Source organism: Semicossyphus pulcher, unplaced genomic scaffold, assembly GCF_022749685.1.
Source record: "Semicossyphus pulcher isolate SPU_LCO1_2020_fin unplaced genomic scaffold, fSemPul1.0.p SCAF_18, whole genome shotgun sequence".
In the NCBI taxonomy this organism is placed as follows: domain Eukaryota; kingdom Metazoa; phylum Chordata; class Actinopteri; order Labriformes; family Labridae; genus Semicossyphus; species Semicossyphus pulcher.
The window spans coordinates 24,575,843-24,599,776 of NW_027211691.1; the positions used below are offsets into that span (position 1 = coordinate 24,575,843).

Consider the following 23,934-nt stretch of genomic DNA (forward strand, 5'->3'; position numbering starts at 1 on the left):
AGTGAACATGAAGAAAGAAATAAAAGCTTCTTTTTCCAGACAATGACCATTTCCTTTTTAGACAGCGAAGTTTAATTTACTGCAAACATTTATTGTGTTTAGGTTCTGACGTCTTTACTACAGTTAGAGATCTTAATGCTTCCTCCATTACGAGCGAGTACACCCTCACTTGCACTGCATCCATAATGCATGTGTGTGTGTGTGTGTGTGTGTGTGTGTGTGCAGTGACAGATGAACAGGACAGACCACACAGAGCTGCACCAGCTGGAGAGTTAGTCATACCTTGTGCCTTCTCTTTGTCGTCCAGTCGCTCTTTTGCTGATTGATGCCGAGATCCTTGAGACAGGTGGAGGAAAAGAGCAAAGATAGAATCAGCTGGCTGCAGGTTGAACCTTCGTGATTTATATTCAGAGGTGGAAAAACAATTAAGAAGTCGTGCATTCAAAACCATATTGTAAAAGTACTCTTAGTGCATTCACATGGTCCCTGTCAGTATTACTATCATATGTGATGTGTTTGGGTCAATATTCAGGCTGCACAATGCGTTTGCTGCTTGTTACGGCTGTGGATGTTTACGGCTATGCTAATTTAACTTTATATGCTGTTGGTTAGTTTACTCTGCAGTGCAGCATCACATTCTATGACATCATCAAATGTTTGTCCTGAGAGAAAAACGAATCTTTAAAAAGCCCACCTTTCATGAGCTCAGAAAATCAGCCTGTTTAGCTTTGTGACGATGCATTTTTAAGCTAATCTGAAGGGCGTTTAAATTATTTATTTAGTTAAAGAAACAGGAGAATTTATATTTATGTGCTGCAGAGCAAGAACCGACTGTAGAACCGTTTTAACTGCAGCCAAACACATTTAATCTTTCCTGTCCAAAAACTCATCAGGGACATTTTTCATTTTGTCACGAGCATTCAGAATCGACACATTTGGATCTTTATATTGTTTTCTACGGACAGGATAAGAATGAAAAAGTCTAATCTGCAATGAACTAAAGCTGTCAGATAAATGTGATTGTTCTTAAGAAGGAACTGGAGCCCTGGGTGCTGTATATGTTTTCATACGGTTTAATCTGTGTGCCTACGTGTGAATATTGTGTGTGAATCTGCTGTGAGATCAGTGAGAGTTAATAAAAAACAAAGCGATCTAAATAAAGATCATAAATGTAAGTCAGGATGAAGGAATCCAAACACCATGAGCTCTCGCAGCTCTGCCATATGCTCTGTGCTTTCTTCATCTTCATCCTGTCACACTGTCACTTCGTTCCTCCCTGAATCACGAGGACAATGGAAGCACATGAAAGCGTGTGAAATGTGATTAGAAGTTTACCTGGAGGGCTCCTGTGATTGGATGGTGATCGACAAGGAGAAGTGTTCCTACTGGTGATCAGCGGTGCAGGAGGAGGGGCCAGTGCTGTGTTTTGGAGAGAACAGTCAGACGTGATTCATGCCACAGCTGACCAAGAGGCAAATACAGCTGAAGACATTAACGCTCGAGTGGAGAACGTGACTCCTGCATGTATGGATATGGAAGAGACTCCAATACTAGCAGTCATGGCGACCAAATACAATAGATCTCCTGTCAGTCACTGACTCGTCCTTGGGGTCAGGTGTCAGTATGAGCTGTCAGTGTCAGACCCCAGAGTGTAACCCTCAGCCTTCTTCCTGTTTTGTTGTTTTTCCTCAATATGTCAAGCTGACATAAAAGCTGCCCGAGGGTGACAATCGACCAACGTCTGTGTGCACAAACACACAGGAGGGGACGGCTGCAAATGTCCCTTTTACCACATATACACACACCGAGTCATTCGACATGCAAATGCATGCTAAACTGAGCTAAATCCCAAGTGTCCCAGGGGTTCTTCTGCTCGGCTTCAGCTGCACTGAAGAAGATTACATCACATGCAAAAGAAATCCTGTTCTAAAGATGGTAAAAGCTGCTTTTAGTTAAAGGAATGTGTCACATGAACACCGAGATGATAATAAGATGCTGAATTAATGAAGGAACAACAGTTAGCCTGTCAGTCACTAATCAGGGATGTAATGCGAGAAAATATAATGCATGAAACTGCAATGCATGCCAACAGAATAAACTATATATTATTAAATGTATTAAGACATCCCATATTTTGTATTTTGACATGCTCCATATATATATATGTATATATTGCAACATTGCAAAAGGTTTTCAAAAGGATGCATATGGAGATATTTCCCTCACCTCATGACATCAGTGTTAGATGTAAAACCTTGCAGATAATGTATGCAAATATTTAAAAAAACAAGAATGCCAAGCTATTAATCTCCAACAATCTTCAGATGCATTGCAAAAAAAACCTACCACACCTATTCTATATTTTTTAAATAAAAAAATAAATACAAAGCCCAGCATGACATCAAGAAGTCTCAACGTGTGCTGCATAAACAGGGTCTTTACAGGGAAATACGTACTACTTCAGTCTTATAATGAAGTTAATAGTAAATATATTAAGTTGATATTTAAGGGCGTATCCAACCAACAAATAAGGTGTCTGCAAGTACATCAGACACCAATTCCTTTACATTTACATGGAAATGTACAAATGAAAGCATGTTTTCCTCACCTGTCATCTCAGGGCGGCTTGAAGCCACTTCAGTCATTTCAAAGGTCGTCGAATATGTTCAGCAAAGGGACCTGACAGGAGCCAGAGAACCGTTAGTTACCACCGGAGACCGCCCGGTGCAACACAATGACTCAGGGAAAGACGGAGGAAAATATGATGCTAGGAGTGTGGAGCCTATGGAGGAGAAAAAGGGAGGGGAGGGGGCTTCATATGCCTCAGAGCTAGCATAAATGTTAGTTTTCCATCTGAGCAATATGTTGTATATGTTAATGCTTACTTAAAACAGACACTCACGAATAGTGTAGACATATTAGAATGATAAAAAGGACCAACGTTCGGATCTACCTTTCCCCTACCTCAAAATATAATGAAAATTCAAAAAAATTCAAAAAGAATTCTTCTCCGTAGCTGTAAATGTGTCATTGTTTTCTAAAAAAAAACATAATTATTTACCTATAAAGAATACATTTATTGGTTTAGTCAATTTTAGGCGAATAAATGTTTAGCCTACCTATCACTGTGACCGTATCACAGTTGGCTAATTTACATATTAATGCGCCAAACTTCACTCACGCCTCGCCGTTATGCGTCACCTAGCAACCATAAAGGCTGCTGTACAAGAACTACGGAGCTGGGCGGAAGAATGAAACCAACCTTCCAGTAAAGTTACAACGAAAACAGCTCAATGAAATGTTCATATCAAGTGTCATCATGTCATGTAACAACCGTTTATTAATTATCATGAACGTCTCTCTCTACACCCTCACGTGCCTGACTGTATTGCTTTGGCGCGGCTGCTTGGCTCGTGTCAAAGCACACGTGCCAGGCACAATCCAAGCCCCAGCGGCGGTATTACGTCATACATTTAACAAACAATATGGGTCACCACACAGAAACTCACACACGAAGCAGTCTACTGAGTCATGTCAGATGCCAACACTATAAATAACTACACGGTATTTTGCTGGAAATAAACCAGCATGAAAACAATCATGACCACATACTGTGTCTCAGTCAGTGGGGGACAGTATATTTACTGAAGTACTGCAATTAGATACAAATTTGCACTGCACCTGAGAGGCAAGTACTTATTGCTCTACTACATTTAGCTGACAAGTTTAAAGATTCATATTTTTCTGTCTCACTGCTTTGTATTTCTGCAGCTGAGTCTGTTGAGAACAATAACTGGCAACCACATCATTATTTACTGCCATTTAAAAACATTACATGGTTCTTTTGTTAAATAATTTAATTAAAAAATAAACTAGGCCTAATCAAAGGAAAAAATTTTTTGGGGCTGCCTTCAGAGAATTAAACTCTAATTCAAAGCACTTTAAAGTCTCCCATTGGGAGAATGTAGAAAATTTGCAATGTTTTGGGGTAAAAACATACGACAACATCGTTGAAAAACAAAAGTAATCAGAATTTTCAAGCATTATAGGAGAAGAGAAAGTCAAAGCATTCACAAACACAACCAGCAGCCTGGTCAGAGATCAGGTTCAGACGCACAGCGGGGATGTGAATTCGCTGTGATGGCAGACTCTTGCTAATATAATATGTTTTGTGTCTGGACAGACATATTGTTCCCTGTCAGCACTCAGCAGCCATGGATGCCCTTGGCTCTGAGATCTGAGGGACATAGAGCACCTACTTTAGCTCAATATCGCCACCTTCAGACCGGCACAGGAAGTGCACAAAGCACCTGAAAAACCACTATGCCTGGTCAGTGGAGTTAAGATCTTTATTGGAAACCCAGCCTTCAAACATCATAGTACATTTTTTATTTATCAGAGTTACAGCAACAGCAGCATCAGACCCCATGTGGTCTGGAGCAGTGGTTCCCAAACTGAGGTGCTAGGCCCCTCTCAGGAAACATGGGGGAGTTTCCAGAGAGGGGGTTGGGGAAGGGAAATAAAGTTCTGTATTTGGCTGTTAAAGGATTTTCTAGATCAGAGAACACATAGGCTCAAAATGTGAGGTTTTACTGGTGCGTGAGTCTGTGGTGGAGAAGGTTTGGGAACCGCTGGTCCAGCATGAGGCGAGAGTGGCGGACCGGGCTGAGCTTCACGCTGTGTCGAAGCCACAGAGCGAGCAGCCGAAACAGAACATGGAAACGAAACAACAGACAGAAACACAAAAAAGGGAAACAATAGAAAAATACATTTGATTCTTCTTCTGATTTAAGGGGAGAGGGATCACCTTCAGTCGGCCATGGTTGAATCCAAAACGAGCAAATAGTTCATTGAAAACATTTTCAGTGGAATATGACGCTAAAGTGAAAACCCTACAGAGACACGGAGCCATATTCAGTGTTACTATCATCTTTCTTCTGTCATTGATAAACAGCTCTTAAACTGTCTTTCAGGCTACAATGATACAGACTGCCGAAGGAAAAAAACAATAAAACAAAATGTTAAATCTTTTTATTGTCGAATCCAGAGATTCTGTACTTGTTACTAAATTCCACATAGTGTGAAATCAATATAAATACATTTTAAACAGATGACGCACTTGCTGTGAGATATTTTGCAGTCATGGTATCGGCGTGAGCCTTCTCTAAAGAGTAAACGAGTGTTCCTTGAATACAGAAAGAAAAACTGAATGAGACGAGGCACATTTGCCGTTTGTGTTGATGTAGCAAAAAACAAAGGGACAAATCGAGCAATGCTCCAGGTATTCGCCCCAAATAAGATGCTGGTGATCAGCCTACTCTGACCCTCCAATCCAACTGCATGAAGGAGGAGAAAGCAAGATGTCTGCGTCGCTCTTCAGTTTCTACGACCGATAACAGAGACAGTCTTACTAATGCAGCATCTCATGGTCTTCATGTTAAACTCAAAGTACTGATGTCGTTTCCCCCCCCCTACGTGAAATGCACTTTAAGTTCTCCAAAACAACAAAGATGTCTTCTGATGGTAACAAACTGGAATAAAATGAAACATATTGTATATTAATTAACTGTATTGGATTGGCATAGGCTGATCTTAATAAAAATAATCATTATCGGTGCGGTGTCTCGGCGCAAAATATCCCAATCGGAGCATCTCTAGCAAAATCCCACCTTCCCCCTCCAGAAGCAGGTCTTTAGATCTGGAACAGACAGAAAACAGAAAAATGTCAACGTTTGTTTTCAAACAGTTTTTGTCATTATTATTATTATAATTGGATTTCTGCTCATTTCCTGCCACATCACAACATTACTGAAGCTTTTATCCAACTTTTATTGTGTTACGAAAACATAAGATCAACTCAGCTAAATTCTGTGGGTCACAAAATAAGTGATGTCTTGAAGAAGAAAGAAGAAATTGTTTTTACGATCATGTTAGACATAGAAAGGCAGAACATTTGTTAGGTGAGGAGAGTCGATGAAATAAATGATTCATTGACCAATCGTTTGAGTTTTAACCAACTAGTAAAAGGAACTGAAGACCTACAGGTAGGGCCCCTACAGACAAACGTGTGTTTAAAAAAAGAAGGTATGAAAATCTGCTATTAAATTAAACATAGTTTACTTGTTGTTTTGTCAGATAAAATTGATTTAAGTCAGAATTGTGCTAATTTTATTCAGGCAAAGTTCCTGTGCATGTGCCGGTCCTTTGATAATATTTAGTGGACTATTTTTTGTTAAGAGTGAAATAAAAACCAAGGTTTAAAGTAAGCTGTATTCATAATAAATCTACCAAAGTGTCATACTGGTACTATTGCTATTATTAAGTAGATTTCTAATTACAGTCAGATAAAGATACAGACGCTCACTCCCATTAACTACAAACAGGAAAAGCTAAACATAAAAGGATCTTACATCGTCAATGTCCTCATCATCATCGCCAATGTCATCAAACTGGATCTCATCGTCGTCTCCAGGCCCGAAGGTGTCTGTCTCATTGATTTTGGCTGCAAGAGGAAGACGAGGGAGAGGTTATGGATCAGGAGAAGATCTGAACAAGATCAAGTGAGAACTGATCGTGATATGATTACAGCATGTGTGAGATAAGACGGGACTGTGAGGACATCTGCTGTTTAAAGTCAGGAAGTGCATGTAATATTTCAGTTTCTCAAAGTCTGATCCCTCTGAGCTGCATAAACCATCCATGACAACAGAAACAGTTTACACTGATTGCAATAGATTAAAGAAATTCTAGACTCTTCTAGTATTTGGATCCAGCAGCGTTGGTGGTTTTCATGTCACGCGCGGGTTAACTCACCGTGCTCTGGCAGCTCTCCGTAGGCTTTCAAACTGCGAGCTTCGTCTGCGTTATACTTGAGGATGACATCAGCTTTGTTATCCTGAAAAGCGAGTCGAGATGTGAGGCAGTGCAGTTTTTAGATTCAAATGTTAAATATAGGCAAATATATACAAGCAAATGACACAGAACTGTCCACAAAGACCTGTAGCAAAGCCTCAGTACAGAGGTGAACGTTGGGGTTGTGTAAATGTACAGTTATGGATAAGAGAATAATCATGAATATTTAAATAGGATTTGGTGATTCAGACATTTATCTGAAGACCGCAACACACCTGGTAATCTCTCAGCCCGACCAGGATGATGTCTGACGTGTTAATCCAAACCTAGAGGAAAACAAAACAGAGCAGAGATTAACCTGTGTCATACGCACAGCTACACACCGACTTTTTTTAAGATTATTTTTTGGGCTTTTAGCCTTTAATTGACAGGACAGCTGAAGATAGACAGGAAATGTTGGGAGGAGAGAGTGGGGGACGACATGCACCAAATGATCGTCAGACCGGGAGTCGAACCTGCGATCAGTGCAACAAGGACTGTAGCCTCTGTATATGGGGCGCATGCTCTACCAACTGAGCCAAACCAGCGCCCCTACACACTGACCTTTTTAACCCACACACACACGGTCAATTGAGTCCATGCTGCCACATGAACGGTGGCTGACAGACCATTGAGAACACGCTGATGCAGCATTACGTCAGGGGGGGGGGTTCCTCTGTGAGCAGGAGGGAGAAAAAGTGCGAGAGGAGGGTCGGGACAGACCTACCTTTTTCCGGAGTTTTCCTCTGATGTGGCAAAGCCGCTTAGTTCCATCGAAGCACATGGCCTCCAGACGCCCATTACCAAGCATTTTAATCACCTGAGCATATTCTGGAAGAGACGAGAACAGAGGATGCAGGGAATTAACAGAGTGAAGTGAGTTAAAAGCATTAATCGATCTGAAGTTCTGCTTTAAAACTGGTAAAACAGTTGCTTCTGAAAAAACACTCAGATAGCAAATAGATGAAATAAAACACAGTTAATATGCAGCTGATAAAGTTTCCTGGTGTGTTTAACAGGTGAGGTGCTCAATTGAAGTAAATCAAGGCTTTGAAACTTAAAGCTTGTTTTCACAGGAAACCAACACAACATTATAAGGTGCAAAAAGTGACATATTTAATGACTGAGGTGCTTTTACCGCCCTCATGACCTGCGGTAAATAATGTCCTGTGGGAAACCCTGGAGAACAGAATGTCCTAAAAACATCATTGGGATTAATTTCACTGGACAAAGCTACAGCGTCTGACAACTTACACCAAAATTTCCTGTGAGACTGCAAACGTAACGTGATAAAAAGGTAAAGGATGAGACAAAAGAGCCGACGGGTGGGAATTGAAGAAGCCTCTGCACTTGAGTTGGACAGTTCTGCTGTTGTGGTTGTAAAAAAAAACAGCCAGGAAAGAAATAGATGGAGAGCTTTGGAATAAAAGAAGCGTAAACTGTATAATCCATGTACTTTCTACGTTTTCAATCACATGACATCCCCTGAAAATGCCCACCTGTGTTGACTAAATTAACTATACCAGGTCAATGTTGTCATGTCTGATTTGTGGCCGACAGAGATCCAGTTTAAATTCATTCATATAGTAAAATGTGACTTACACAGATAATTTTACAAACCTTTGCAGAAAATGTGATGACATACATTTGTAAGGGTTCTGTGTGCATCACAATATTTATAGCGCTTGCTCTAAACAAAACTTTGTGCATTAAGCTCACTTTGCCACGTCTACCTAGAGGTGTTACTTGCACCAGCAAAGCCTCCTCCACACATTAGGCTCACTTCCATGCCAGCAGGGATTTTGGCTGCAATAAGTGCTGCAGTCAAAGCTCTGAACACTGAGGACTGCAGGCTGACACTACCATCTAGTGAGGCTTTTAGTAACAATGTGCACTAAGCTACTGACTTTATATCTCTTTAGGCCTTATCTGTGTATCATGCAGATTGCATGTTTAAATGGTTTAAGTTATCATGTGGTGACTCAGCAACCTTATTGGTTGTATATTATTTCTCTTCTCCTATGATAAAATTGTCCCGAGGCCCTTGAAGCAATTCTTCCCCTAACCTGCGTGTTGGTAAATTAAATGACATCTAATAGAAACATTACAATAAAGCATCATTAATCATTGTATATTTTTTCAGTCATTTATAAAACAAAAAGGCTTAGCTGATGCTGAACTGCAAATAACAGGTGCCGTTATAAATAAGTCTGCAAGCTACTCTATTATTAAACGTATCGTTTGTTTAAACTATCAAATATCAGACAGTGAAAAAATGGCCTTTACAATTTCACAAAGGCCTTGCTCATGCGTTTGTTTTGTCCGACTCACTGTCCAAAACTGAGAGAGATTCAGTTTATTGTCAGAGAGGAAGACATGTCTGTGCTTTTCATTCCTCAAAGTTGTTGATTCAATGGTTATCAATAATTTAAATAATTGTAAACACATTGTCTGTTACTTGACTGAGCATTAAGGATCTACTTAATAGTTACGATTTGCCTGCTTTTCACCTGTGTAAGAATTTCTGCCTGAGATATGCCTCCGCTGATATGTCAACTGTCAACTGGATTGCCATATGGCTGCTACAGAGTCACATATTGACCTATTTAGACCTAATGCGAACTGTTTATTCTGTGTCCTTGATTTAACTTCATAGGAATAAAACTGAACACTAAGTTCCTCTTAGAAAGACGCATAACTCTCAAGCACAAAGATAAAGTGACATTTCTTTAATTGACCATCTTTCGTGTACTATCCCAGCCAACAGCTGGCTCCTCTAACCCCAGATCACCCTGAAAAATTGCACCAGAACAAGGACTCACCCTGTCCGTCCTCTTTGAACACCAGCTCTCTCTTCTCAGACTCATTCTCGTTCTTTCCACGTCGCCGATTCTTTCCTCCCTTACCTGTAAGTAGAAAAAGGTAAGTGTTTATATCGTACATTCGTCTTTTAAAGGTTCTATTCACTGTGTTTATCAGTTCGCTCTCTGTTCTAGTTAACTCTACTTCTGATCGTGTTCACATAAAGTTTACACACTTCTTCAACAGATGACGGCCTATAAACGACTAATGACATGGCATTAAATAAAATGCTAGTGTCAGTCACTTTCTGTCTGACTTGGATTCTATAAAAGAAAATAAATGACAACAGCAGCAATGTTCGTTAACATTTAAGTTGACGTTCTCTTGATAGTTCGAACAAAATTAGTGACTTTATATAGACATTACATTTTAAGGACACTCAGATAACATCTTTAAGTCACTTTAATAACCTGATATACGATCACTTGGTCATATCTTAGATAAAATAAAGTCCCAGATGTCACGGGCCAGACCGGGGTGGGGTTTAACTAGCAACTAGCTAGTTAGCTGTGTCAGCTAGCTACGGAATTACACTGCCAAGTATGCTAGCTAGCCGGCTAGCATATAAAAAGTGATGAGCAACTTTTTCTGGCCTACTCTGACTTCTTAACATTCTTAGCCAGATTCGTGCTAAGTGACTTAATTACACACAAAAACCGCTGACGACTATGTAATGACTGTAATTTATGTGGCTAACTAGCCTTAGCTGGTCGGTGTCACGTTTTCACTGCGTGTGTCTTCACGGCGGGCTCGACAGCGCGAAGACAATTAACATCACTGAGACATCTGTTAACGTCTTCTTCAATCTCTTACCTTTATTTTTGGGCATATTCTTTCACGCCTCGGTCACGTTTATTCCGCTCGGTAGAAACGTTTTACGGTTAAACAATAACTGTTAACAATAGTCGGCTAAAGCACAGATCTTAACTGACTGAACGCTACGAGAAGCTAGCTAGTAACCACTGATTCTCTCCAACTGTTTGCGCATGCGTCAGCTAGGATATTCAAAACCCCAATGCTTTATTGAAAAAGGTGTTTGTTCCAGAGACAATAGCCCGAAGTCAACGGCTTTACTGTAGGAGAATATAAGTATTAAAAATGCAATATTATAGACAATATATATTAAAACATAAAAAACCCAACAGTAATATGACCCTTTTACATATATGCATCAATTGTAATCCACTCTGCTTCCACTTTCAGTCCTCAAAGTATATTTTGATGGTGATACTTTTTATTTTACTGAAGTAAATTCCGACTTACATGTGAAAGGGTACTTTACACTGTGTTACTGCTATTTTTTTTTTTTACTTGAGTTAAAAATCTGAGTACTTCTTCCACCTCTGCTGAAACATCATGTCTTAGCTAGACTACATTTTACAGCCAGTCAAGATAAAGGTAATGTCAAGTGCTTTATATATACTTATGCCGCTTAATCTAGAAATAAAAATCAAATATTACCAATCGTGATTTACAACGCAATTAACTCCAGCTGTGCTGCGTGCAGAACATACCCCTCTCAAATGTAAATGAGAAAAAGTAAAAAATAACATAAATCCCTCAAAATGGTGCCTAAGTACAATAACTGAGTATACCTCCAGCGAAGTGTAGAAGCATATACCGTAGCTATAACACGACAACGCACGGTGTATTTCCAGATTGAGGGCAGTGCTGCATTCCTCCGCGCCACCAGGGGGCGCGCTGTACCTCCGACGCGCTTCTAGTGTTGGTATTTTCCTCGAGAGAAAATAGACATTTTGGTTATGCTCAGCCACTGAACGAACGCTAGTTACCCTCCTGCAGCGACTACACGCTCACTATTTCGTGTTTTAAACATTTAGATGCGCGTTTAAACTCTTAGTTTCTTCCGTTAAATAGCCAACTGGTGTGCAAAGTTAAAACGTATCCCTATTTCCAACTGGAGCTTGTAGACTCTTAGAAAATTAGCTACCTCGTCGCTAAGCTAGCTGCAGTTGTCTTTCCAGCTAACCTGGTCAACGAGGTTGGGCTGTGATGGCTGACTTCAGCAGCAGGATCACGGTGAGTGTTGTATTCTTCCTAAATGTGTATTTAAAAATGTTGATCAGAAAAATCCCTTAAAAATGAAACAAGAAAAGAAATGTGCCTGCTTCTCTTTAGACTTAAATAAGAAGAATCATTTGTGATGATTTTGTTATAACAGTGGTTTTATCATGTTGTTAATTCCCACGTTTCTAAACAATAGAGTAAGCTTTTCCAATACTATTTGAAATGTAATCTTTTTTTGTGTAAAACTCTACATAAGGCACTTTAAGTGTATAAATATTCAGCTAAACTATGTTTTTAGTTACACACAGGCTACACTCGGTTATTGGCACAAACCACAGTTACAAAAGTTCATGTACTCCTGAGAGTATGCTAACATGAAGACACTACTCTACTCTAATAAACAACAATAAAACCGTGGAAATGCAACATGACCAACCAGCTGCATGCTGGGAAAAACATTGCAGTGTTACGTTTAGGACTGCAACTAAAAAAAAGCACTTTTCATTATTTTTCTAATATTTTAAAGACCAAACAAGAAATCTATTTATTGCGCTCTCAAGAGCCTTTAAACAGAATAACCAGCTTCAGTTTGTGTTGTTGGATGTGACTTAATCTGATGTCTGGAAACATGTAACAGTCTTTGTTGTCTCATGTTAGACCTCTTCTGAACGCCTGGCTGTCGGAGGAAAAGCAACATCCTCCTCTGTGGCAAATGGAAATTGGGACGGTGCAGGTGGGATGGACGGGATAACGGTGGTGAGAATAGATGACACACATATTGCAGGAGAGCAGTCTCATGTCGGGGGGAAGGTGAAAGATGGCGCCGCAGCGTACTATGAGATGGAGTACTCGATGCCGGTGGAGGAGGATGTTGTTGGGGAGGAAGAGGAAGATGACGTCTATGTCATTGAGTATTCAAATCCTGAGGAGGAGGGCGAGAGCTACCAGTTCACGATGTCTGTAGACAGACCGCTCCCGCCCAAAAAGTCACTAATTAAACATCCTGCAGTCAGAGAGGAGACCGGAGCTCCTTTACCCGTGATTCCCAAACTGCAGAGGCCACAGAGGCCGAGACAGGAACCGAGGAAGAGGAGGCTGATAGAAGAAGACGACGTGAAAAAGGAGGAGTTTGTAAGCAACAAGTGTGTGTTGGAACTCGGAGAGGACTACAGCGATCTGATGAAAATGAATGAAGGTAAAAGACTGGTGTGCTCGCTGTGCCCGCCGCCGGGCAGGTTCTTTAAAAGAGGCTCGGGTTTGGCTGTTCATTTAAAACAAATGCACCAGTTGGAGGGGAAGAAGACATTCTTCTGCACAACCTGCCAGCAAAAGGTTCGCACTCAGATCGAACTGGACGCCCACACTAAACGCCACGCCAACCAGGACACTGTCTTCTCCTGCGTCCTCTGCCCGGCGAAGACAGAAAACAAATCCGAGACAGAGGAGACGGGCTTCAAAGGGTCCAGGTGGGGTCTAAGAAAGCACATGGAGAAGGAGCACCCGGGAGTCATCCCGCGCTGCAACATCTGTAACAGAGGCTTCAAGTCAGTCGTGCCGTACCTGGCCGATCGGTTCAGGCACATCGGCGTGACGCCCTACCACTGCGCCAAGTGTCAGATCTATGAAATGACAGAGAGGGGTCTGAGTGTTCACATCAAAAACCACAACAAGGAGAAGAAGAGGAAGCAAGGGCCTGGTGTGAGCCAGCCGCAGGCGGTTGCAGTCGTTGCGGTCCCTACTGCCGCCGCCGCCGATAACTCCGCCACAGACGACTCTGACTTCTGACACGCTTCATCCTTTCTGTCTCCGTTTATAGACTCATGCGGCAGCAGCTCGGTGACCTCCTGTTGGTCAGACATTTATGCATCAACAACTAAACTGAACTAATTTTTATTTTGTTAGTTATTGAAATTATGAAAAGCTATTTTTTTTGTAATTCATTCTCAAAACTGGCCTCATAATGTTCATAACTGGTGCCATGTGGTGGAGTCTGCTATCCTTAGCGTCCGTCAGTGTCATGTGTGGAGTGAGTACAGTTTTGTTAACAGTGGCCTTGTGAGAAAAAGGGAAATAACCTTTTTTATTTACAACCTGGGTCTTATTTTTGTGTCTTGGACGGAAACAGTTTCCATTTTGAGAAGTTCGCTTACTTTCTTTCAGATGAGAGAATTACTGTCGCCAGCAGTCACTTAGCATAGCGAGGCTACCTGCATGTGTAAGTGCTGATCAGTCACAGCCTGAGGTGGATGTGAAAGCCAGATCATGAGTTTCACAGAGCCGCAGAAACTCGCCCCACCCTGACGTCGAAAACGCGCGGATCATCCAACAATCGCCTGCTCTTACACCAGTCTAAGCCTTCCTGGTTTGATCCATACGATAACCTTGGTGTGATAAAAACAATTGCCCACAAGCAGATGAGACTGCAGTCACTGCACACCTCCACAGCCCCCACTCGAAACAACAAAGTGTTGTTTTAACGCTTGTATTTTTTTGCACAGATAAAGCCATTCAAATCTAACTTCATGAGCAAACTTCAGAGGTGGTTTTGCCAGCAGCGCTAGCTGCTGTTGGCAGCCTTGATGCTAAGCTTAGCTAAAGAACTGCTATAGACATGAGAGTGGTATCAAGGAAGCGTAACTCTCATAACTTCCACCATGATCTCTGTCCAGCTCCAGTAAAGCTGGTGTGTAATAACTGACAGAAATGTTTTGTAAATCAGAAAAAAACTCGCCTAACTTTCAGATTTAGTTGAATATTTTTTCAAAAGATGGTAAAAAATATCTGTAGAAGTTTCTCTGTTTTATAATGATGCAAAACGTTTGTTTTCTCTCTGACGTTCATAAGGCTCGGGGTGTAAAAGAAAAAAGGTGCTTTTTCATCTTGCAGTGTTGATGCTGTATTTTTTTCTTCTTCGTTGGTGTTTGAGTCGATGCATGTGTGTGTAAATACTGTATATTCTGTATTACTCATGAGTTACTCCAGCTACAGTCGAAGAATCTTTTCATGCTGCAGCTTCAAAGTGAGAGAGTGAATCATTCAGGTGTTTACGTGCAGACGGCAGCTCATGTGTTGACTGAACGGCTGCAGGTTTCTTTCCTGCAGGGAAACAAAATATGGTTTAACATGAAAACGGCGGCTAAAATATCTAATTTAAAAGACAACACTAGTTTTTTCCCACGTTTAACTTCATCATGTGCTCTTTGCTTTACCACAAACATGAAAGAATAACCAGCTGATAATGTTGGTAACATTCATCAGGGCATGAATGTGATGCTCGCTGCTGAACCTTTAAATCCCAGAAACATTCTGTCAGCGTGTTGCTTCACTAAAAACATTAAAAGTCTTTAAAGACATAAAATTAAAAACAAAATGTCTTATTAAAAACGAATTTAATAGACATGAAGTGAAACAAATTTCGGCCTCAGATGTTGAAATGTTTAGAATAACTGTCTGTAGAGTGAAGGACCGGTGAATCTAACAACACAATACGATCCAAGTCTTTGTGTCCCTCTAAATAACGCCTGCATGCATGTAAATATCCTCACAGTGAGCAAAAAGAAAATGTAAACACAGATGCTCCGACTCTAAGTTCTCTTCTTGGCTTGTTAAAACTGTTCCTGAGCTTTCGGTCGAATCACAGTCTTCTTCTTCTTCAGCGAAGTCCCTCAAGTGTGCTTAAAAATGAAATGTGTGCACAGATGTTGTAAAAGGATCAAACGCCCTGGATCAGATGGAGCTGTCCGAACGTAATCTGTAAAACATTGAATCTCTTATTCTGAGGTAGAAAATTAACTTGGATCAAATGATCATTTAATCCGTCAGTATTATTTTTGACCTTTTTAGAGCCAAAGAAAATGAATGAAAAAAAGATGGATGGAGGCTACGATGACTGTTTCAGCAGTCCAGGTCATTTTGGTCAAATAGAGGAACTTCTTCCAAATATTTTTGCTACTTGGGAATTTATTTAAATTTTATTACAACCCGTCTGTGTTCACAAGAGGTAAGAGAGAGGTAAGGGACACTTAAATCAGAATAAATATATTTTTGTCCGTTAGTTTCGCTTAAATCATCTTAGGACCCCTCAGATTTACGTTTGGACCCTGTTAGGGACCCCAGCCCGCAGATTGGGCACCATGGAGGCTGTGTGTGTGTGTGGCCTTACGTCCTCATTTGTTATTGATTATATGCTGAAACAGGAAGCATGACGACACTCTTTCACTGAAGTTAAAGCTCAACGTGTGGATTTAAACACCCACCAGTGATTATGAAAACACTTGAGATGATTCGACACAATGTTCACTTTGAATCATGACATTAAAATAATACCTGCCTGTTTTATAATATAGAGGAAGTACTCGACTGTTCAAGGACGAAACGTTCAAAAGAAAGGTGCTAAAAACGACTGAAATATGAACTGGGTTTGGTGCATCAACATGAGATGAACTACAACAGACTCAAGTGTTTATTAAACGTTTAGTAGAGTTTTATAAATGAAATCTTTAATGTTTAGTTTTTTATTTGTTACAGTTTCTCTCTGCAACAGTATTCTTGTTTTTTTTCTGACACCATTAAAGGGAAACACCACTGACTTATCTGCATCGTGTTATTTTGTGAAACACTCGAGCTGCTATCATTAACTGCTAATGTAATATAATACAGTATGCATACCGAGGCCATGAACCCTGCGTGCACGCGTGGCTTGCCTGGTTTTGGTTATAAAATAAACCACTTGGCTTCTTCTTCAGTTCGACAGACACTTAAAACAGCTGCTTAAATGTTCTTCCCTTAAAAGACATAAGAAGGTGGTTAATGTCAAAAGGAAATCTACATTCACAGAAAGGAACAAGCAGAGACGACAAAAGAAAGACTGTTTTGAAGCCTCAAGTTCAGCCTTCTGTGTTTTTGGAGCCAGCACTGACCATATATGGACAAGAGGGTGGAGCTAAAAAGGAGCGATTTTGTGTATGTGAGAAATGCCCGGATGTGTACTAGATCGGCCCGGATGTTTGAGTATGAGACGGGAGCTCACTGGTTGTACTCAACGGCCCCTATTCAGCTTCTACTATGGCGGAGATGGACCGGAGATCAGACCGGACATACGTACACGATTATGTCACGTGATACGGAGAAGACGGCTCTGAGTATGATGCCACCGTCATCCTAATAGTCAGGTTAGTAGGCAGTATGCAGTACATACTGTTTGAGTATGTAGTAGGCAGTACGGTTTCGGACACAGCATGTGAGTACTCCACCAGTCAGAAACGATCAGACCCCGCCCTGAAAGTTCCTGGACCTTTGGAAAGTACTACTCCCCGAGCAGCGACTTTCAGGGGGGTAAGTCAACGACCCTGGAACTAAATTTAGACCCTGGTTCCTGCTGTCCAAACGCACAGAGTTCCTCAAAAGGTTCCTAGTTCCCGGGGAAAGTTCCTGCTGTCGAAAAGCACCTTATGATTGGGATGCTAGTGATGTCAGTCACAAACGCCAGGACACAAGGACCATAACTGACTAAATGAACATCATGCTGTATTGACGAAGACTTGAAACTACAGATTAACACCATAAACAAATTAGGAAATGTTTACTGAGGTCATTAATCAAGTGAGAAGTATCTCGTTTTCACATAGACTGCTACACAATCAGTGGAGTCGCCCTCTGCTGGCCATCGGACAGAATGCACGTTTGAGGCCCTTCTGCATTGACAGGCTGCGTCCACTTCAGTCTGTGATGGCAAGATGACGCAGCAATTTTGAGCTAAATGCTAATGTAGGCATGCTAACGTGCTGGGCTTTAGCAGGTATATTTTCCCTGCTCTCATCATTCCTTGTGTGCAAAAAACTTTTAAAGTAACTAAACAAACCACGAAGTGCTCAATAAGACTCGTGATGCAGTTTTTTTTTTAGCTGATTATTCTTTTATTATTTTCATAGAAAGTCCAACTCTCACTGCAGGTACAAAAACAGAGAGCTGGTGTAGCAGCAGGGCTGAATACGGCTGACAGGATCAGATAAAAGAAGAAGAGGAGGAGGAAGAAGAAGAAAGCTATTCCCGTGTTCATAATTACAGAAAAAAATCTTTTACATTCCTTTATCCCAGAGCTGTACATCCAAAGAAAAACATTTATATATCTCATATTATATATAAAAACAAAAACAAGAATCACTTTAGTCTCAGAGCAGTTAAAGTTTCATCCCTTTGTGTTGACGCACATTCAGGCGAGCACAGGGAGGAAGCAGTCACATAAAAAGATGACGTATGAAGGGTTTCCTGTTCTGTTTTAGTGCTCGCTGATTGTCTTCAGTCCGCTTGTCGATAAAGTTTAAAACCCCAACAAGTGAAAGGAGGCACAGACAGGTACAGGACAACCGTTACACACCTGAATACAGAGGGTTTGATACGGCGACGGCCATGTTGGAGGTCATATCTCACCGCGGAGTGTTGGAAGAGGTTAGCTTAGAACTGATTCTGTGTTGTCATTAAAGGGCCAGTTCACTTTTATTGGTAAAGTTGAATTTGAAGTTTTCCAGACAGAAGGAAGTGATTTGGTTTCAGTTAGTAGGAAGAGACGAGTCCTTTTCTTCTTTAGAAGAAGCAGAAGTAAAATCCTGAATTTAAAATGTTACTTTAGTAGAAATAAATGTACAAAAGTATCAACACTAAAATACTCATTATGCAGAAAAGCTCATTTGAAAGTGTTATAGAATATTGTGTTTTTATTATGAATACTTGTTTTGTTTGCTTTGTGCCCCATAAGGTAGATCTACAGTGTAACACAGCATCACATCACCTGCTGATTTTATGTAAAAGTAACTGTAAGTGTCAGATGAATGTAGTGGAATAAGACTCGAGTAATCTCACACGAGAGGGCGTGCTGATATTCAGCACAACATCACGACCTCGAGTGTGACATTACTTTGATACAACAGTTAACAAGCAGCAAATAGTAAACAGTAACAATCAACAACAGATTATTTTTGCTCCACTGACTCAACTAGTTCCTCAACCTGACTGAAACTGAGCTTTTGTTGCCTAGCAACACTAACATCCTCCTGCACTGTGTGTACAGGTGACCACAGATCAGCTGTTTTTATCATGAACATTTTGTTTCAGTTGATCAGCCGGTGAATTAAGAGTCTGCTGCGACTCAGAGGCACCAGCTTGATTAATGTAGACACACACGCTCTGCTGTGATGTTAACAGTGTTCAGAACACCCGGCTGAGGCGGAGGGATACACAGAGTGAAACGTCCCAGTGGGACTTGGTCAGAACTGTTGTATAAAACATAATAACATTTTTCTACTTTTATATTTAGAATTAAAACATGTTTTTAAACTAATAGAAACATAAAAAAATGTTCCACCTTTAATGAGCAGAGACGTTTCCACTCTGGGTTCTGAGTATAAAGTACTTCAAAGTAACTCTACCTGCACAAGCTACAAATACTGCACATAGTGTGATGCATCGGTAAAAATAACCTGTGACTTTCCTGCAGAATGAGAGCTTTAACTTTGATACTTTAAGGACATTTAAAGTGTTTTTTAAAGACTTTGAAGGACGGTTAACTGGCTGAATGTTTTTATATCTTACTTGGTAATGTGTTTCTTTATTTAAAATGTTTTGAGTCTGCAACCGTCATGAATTAAAAAACAGTTCATTTAGCTAATTAATAATCTTTTCCTATTATAAAATGATTCGACGAGGACTCTTACTTTGAAAGGGATTCAAACAATAAGTCCCAATACTCTGCATTAATAAATCAATTAAGAGGAGAGTCCGCCTTTCTTCTGAACCTCCAAGATGGCGTCCACTCTCTCACGTATTTTTAAGGCCTGAATACAAGTGGAATGTTCTTAAATCTTTCTCTGCTACACGTTTGAGTTTCTCTTAAAGGGCTTTGCAGACAGAAGATCCTCATGGAGACGAACACGTTAAAGATCGTGACGTGAAATAGTGAGACTTTGGGAAGACGTGTAACTCAAAGATGGCGGATGACAACATTTGGAATAAAACTCTCGTCCTTTCATAAATGCTCGCCTCCTGTCGCTCATGCCCGTGTGCTTTGTATATACATCTCTCTCCCCTGCTCCACATATAAAAATGCATTGTCTTGATTCATAGAAACCTGAGTTTTTTTTGCTCGTACATGTTTATATATTTACAGTTCAGCTCCCCGTCTGCTGCACACACAGAGACGATCATTCGGCTCGTACAGAAGAAGGTCAGATGCTGTCTCACACCGGCGACTGTCTGTGTTTGCAGGAAGCTCTTTTTTTTTTAACCTGCTTTTTCAAGAAGCAAGTCCAACAGTTCGTCCTCGAGCAGCCTGTTAGCTCCTCTTGTTGTTTGCAGATAAACACATCACCACGAGAAACAACAAAGGGTGCGTGACAGAAAGATGCCCCCCGGATCCTCCGGTGTTTGTTGGGTAAAAGTCAACTGTCTCCTCCAGTTAAAGCTGCTGCTGCAGTTTAAATAACCTGACACGTCTTAAAGCTGCACAAGGTAAGAAATATCGTTTATAAGCTTCAAACATGTTTGGATTCTCTCTGTCATTGCCAGACGTGGAGTGTTTTTCACTTCCTCTATTTATAAGGACTGTTTTGTGACTTGTGTATTTCCATTTTTAACTTCTCTGAATTTTGCGTCTCTGCATAATAAGTGTACTTTACTTTTTGTGCTTGTATGTACTTTAGATGAACTTGAAATTGTGGCTGCAGGACTTTAAACTTGAAACAAACATGTCTACAGTGTTCTAAAGCTACTTTTACTTCAGTAAACGACTAGTATTTGTTGCACCTCTGGTTTTTGCCTCGTTAAATCACAAGTAAACACATCGGGAGGAAAAGAAAGCTGATTAGAGAGTAAAATAATAATAAGAGTTAAATGCAACATCAGAGTCTGTTAACGTCCTCTTTCTGTTCGTTTAATGATGTAAAAGTAGCCGTACATTCCTGCACACATATTTTAGTGCAATTAAAAGTCCAGCACCCAAAATCCTATTTTTTATGTTATTATTGCAAATTTTGTTTTTTACTTTTTCCCCAGAGAGAGAGAGAGAGAGAGAGAAAGAGAGAGAGAGTGCATCTTAAAGTGCTTCAACGATCAAACAGTCAGTCCTCTTTTTCGCCACCAGAGGGCGCCACCACCGTGTGCAGCTTTAAAACAGACGAACAGAACAACGGCAGAATCTGCCTCGTTCGTCTTTATTTATTTTCTGATTTGTTTCAGTGACAGTGAACGAACGAGAAACTTATTATTGTAAATTTTATCTCATAATTAAGATAAAAAATATTTGTTTATCATGAGGAGGAATTAATACGGCTAAAGATCGTTAAAGGTTAAATCGTTGTGGTTTTGTTTCGGCTCTTTTGTCGTTCATAACTTTACGATGATCACTTTTATTGCACCATAAACAATCTGTGTAGAAGCGTCTGTCTATCTAAGCCTGATTTATCTTCTTCTCCTGCTGCCCCACACACTCACTAGAGCACCAAATGTGGATTAATCCGCAGCTGAAAATAGTCCTTCAAGAAGATGTTTTTAACGTCTTCAGTGGGAGCGTGGAGCCGAGACGTTACAGACAGGAAGTCAGACAGTGTTGACGACCTTAAATGGGATTTGTCGACAGGAAGCCGAGTATAAACTATCACGGTCTTGTCTTTATAGTTTATGTGAAACCTGCAGGAACAAAAGCTTCATTTGATCTCCTAAATGTACGATTCTGAAACAGACTGCTCGATTCATAAACCAACTGTTGGACTTTGAAATGGCTGACATGAATCGATTTGCTTTTTGTTCTTTGTTTTTTGCACCTGAAAGGTAAAATACTGGAAGTGTGAGATGTAAAACATCGTGCTCCTGAGACTTTTCCCGGAAGCATCGAGTCTGAGCTGAAGTGTGAGTAAATGCTTTGTCTCTTTTTCCTCAGGTTTTAGAGCACGTTGATTCTCGCCTTCTGTCCTTCTCTGTAGACGCCGTCTTCTCAGAGGCTACTTGAGGTTTAAATACAGGATCTACAGCTACGCAGAACCATGACGACAGTAGAATAACAATGATCCTAGCTCTTTAAATGCATACATTAAGATAACCATGTTCCTATGTTCGGACTCCCCCGTCTGAAGTAAATAAATACAGTACTTTTATTTTCCTGACGCGCTGATTGTCCGAAGCAAAGACGCCGCGGGAGGACTCGGCCTCGGCAGCGACGGGTTCTCATCGCAGCTCAACCACGAGATCCAATCAGAGTCCGTTTAAGGTGCAGGACCGGACAGGAAGGGCGGAGGAGGAGGAGGAGGAGGAGTGGGGCGGAGGTGTTCCTATTTGGCGTTAGCGGTTCCTGGGTTCATCAGTAGTCTGTCCCACCGGACCAGAGAGGGAGAGCGAGGAGGTGGAGGAGGAGGTCCGGCGGAGGTCAGATCGAGGTCAGAGTTGAGAGGAGGAGATGTGGGGGTTAAAGGTCACAGAGCGGTGGAGGTGATCTTCTTCATCCCCCTTCGCTGGGCCAGAGTGGAGCAGCCGACCGGCTCCAGGACCGGAGGGACGTTCCTGTTGAGGGCCGAGTAGGTGGCCGCCATCGCTCCCTGCAGGAGGAGGGCAGTCAGAGAGTCAGCACCAAACAGGAAGCAGCAAAGATACGGTGCCTTCATAAACCTTCACACATCTTACTCACGCTTTTTACTTCTTGATTAACAAACAGGAGCAGTCAAAGATCAGACTCCTCCTGCATGCTCGAGTGAACCACATGCTGTGGCTACTTTTATTGTACATTTCCACGACGACTCTTTTGCGCAAAAGAACAAAAATCTTCAGACAAATTTCAGGGTGAATTGTTAAAAGAGTGAAGAGTCCACTGCGGTGGATCTGATGCGTGCCTGAAGGTGTTTCCTGCTCGTTGAGGCAGAAACCTGCAGCAGAAATCATTCCTCTTCTGCACGTCACACTTACTCACCCGCACGCTTTTATTTTGAAACCCTTTTCAATTTGCACAAAGCTTCACACCAGGTGTGAAGCTGTCTCTGAGTCAGCAGCACGAAATGCTAACGATCATAAGCACATGAATAAACTGGGATATGAAGAGCACATAAAGTTCTGCAGGGAGACAGACCTTGACCAGGTTAGCGTCGTCGTGGCGGTTCAGGGTGTATTTGGGCAGCTGGTCTCTGTGCGTCACCCAGGGGTGTCGCAGCACCTGACCCGCTGTCAGCCGCCGGTGGGGGTCCACGTGCAGCATCTTGGACACCAGATCCTGAGGGGGTTAAAGGTCACATGTGAGCTCAGGGTCAGGAAGTTTGAATACGCAACGCAGTTGTATACGTCTTATTTTCAAACTGTATTTACTGACTTGCTATTTTGTCTTTGTCTCGCTGCGACACCTGAATGTCCCGTATCCTGTATTTCTCGTATCTTAAATGTTCCCTGTCAGTGTTTTACTCTAATATATGTTTGTTTTACTGCTGCAGATTATTAGCTTGGTGCTTATTTAACTACTTTATATACAGGTGGATAATTTGATCTACAGCAATGCATCATGGTCTATAAGATCATTATAAGCTTGTTTTCCTGAGCTCTGAACAAACAGTTTGTGACAATGTTTGCCTCTCACATGCAGGAGAGGAGAAGTATACGTAAAGTACTCGTACCTGAAACTTAAAGTACAGAACTTTAGGAAATGTATTCAGTTTAATTCCACCGCTCCAAATACTCTAAACAGAGTCAGATAGTTTTACGCTGCTGTTCATGTTTGTTGAAAACAAAGTTCACGTCCACACCTTGGCCTCAGCAGACACAGAGTTCCAGTATCCTCCAGTGAGCGAGAACTTCCCGCTGCCGATTCGAGCCAGAATCTCCTCCGGCGTGTCCTCGGGACCGTTAGCAAAGGGGGTGAAGCTGGAGACAGACAAAGAGAAGTGTTTATGTTTACATACCTGAGAGTTCTGTGTTTTACTGCACTATAAACTCAGGAGTCAGTTATCGTAGCTCCTAACCCACCCTGTCAGCATCGTGTAGAGCAGCACTCCCAGACTCCAGATGTCGCAGGCGGCATCGTAGCCCTGCTTCTTCAACACCTGCCAGGAAACAGTTTCACGTGTTTAACACTGTTTATTTAAACATGTGCTCTGCTTCTCTGCCACACTGCTGTCGCCGAGAGCTTCA

The 23,934-nt window shown here is 41.3% G+C and overlaps 3 protein-coding genes across 7 annotated transcripts in view; all 3 read right to left on the bottom strand.

Annotated features, from left to right (window-relative positions):
• Positions 1 to 2,710, bottom strand: part of map7d2b (MAP7 domain containing 2b) — a 30,604-nt gene extending 27,894 nt beyond the window's left edge. For all 4 annotated transcript variants that reach the window (XM_069666895.1, XM_069666894.1, XM_069666893.1 and 1 more), the window contains exons 1-3: positions 2,609 to 2,710; positions 1,336 to 1,419; positions 283 to 336 (exon numbers count right to left, since the gene is read on the bottom strand). In XM_069666895.1, coding sequence (XP_069522996.1) covers positions 283 to 336; positions 1,336 to 1,419; positions 2,609 to 2,645 — 175 coding nt within the window. In that variant the 5' untranslated portion in view covers positions 2,646 to 2,710. The remainder of the gene's footprint in view (positions 1 to 282; positions 337 to 1,335; positions 1,420 to 2,608) is intronic.
• Positions 2,711 to 4,331: 1,621 nt separating this feature from the next.
• Positions 4,332 to 10,724, bottom strand: eif1axb (eukaryotic translation initiation factor 1A X-linked b). Its single transcript, XM_069667653.1, has 7 exons — positions 10,567 to 10,724; positions 9,714 to 9,797; positions 7,619 to 7,722; positions 7,128 to 7,178; positions 6,814 to 6,895; positions 6,411 to 6,502; positions 4,332 to 5,698 (listed from the first exon to the last, which is right to left on the bottom strand). The coding sequence occupies exons 1-7, from the start codon at positions 10,580 to 10,582 to the stop codon at positions 5,693 to 5,695; spliced, it is 435 nt and encodes a 144-aa protein (XP_069523754.1). The 5' UTR covers positions 10,583 to 10,724; the 3' UTR covers positions 4,332 to 5,692.
• Positions 10,725 to 17,686: 6,962 nt separating this feature from the next.
• Positions 17,687 to 23,934, bottom strand: part of rps6ka3b (ribosomal protein S6 kinase, polypeptide 3b) — a 55,227-nt gene continuing 48,979 nt past the window's right edge. For both annotated transcript variants that reach the window (XM_069666927.1, XM_069666926.1), the window contains exons 19-22: positions 23,770 to 23,846; positions 23,550 to 23,667; positions 22,886 to 23,026; positions 17,687 to 22,361 (exon numbers count right to left, since the gene is read on the bottom strand). In XM_069666927.1, coding sequence (XP_069523028.1) covers positions 22,239 to 22,361; positions 22,886 to 23,026; positions 23,550 to 23,667; positions 23,770 to 23,846 — 459 coding nt within the window. In that variant the 3' untranslated portion in view covers positions 17,687 to 22,238. The remainder of the gene's footprint in view (positions 22,362 to 22,885; positions 23,027 to 23,549; positions 23,668 to 23,769; positions 23,847 to 23,934) is intronic.

Coding starts and splice junctions, on each gene's coding strand:
- eif1axb (XM_069667653.1), bottom strand. Junction 7,723..9,713: donor GTTCAAAGAGGACGGACAGG/GTGAGTCCTTGT, acceptor CGTCTCTTCCAG/AATATGCTCAGGTGATTAAA. Junction 6,896..7,127: donor TCGGGCTGAGAGATTACCAG/GTGTGTTGCGGT, acceptor CTCGCTTTTCAG/GATAACAAAGCTGATGTCAT.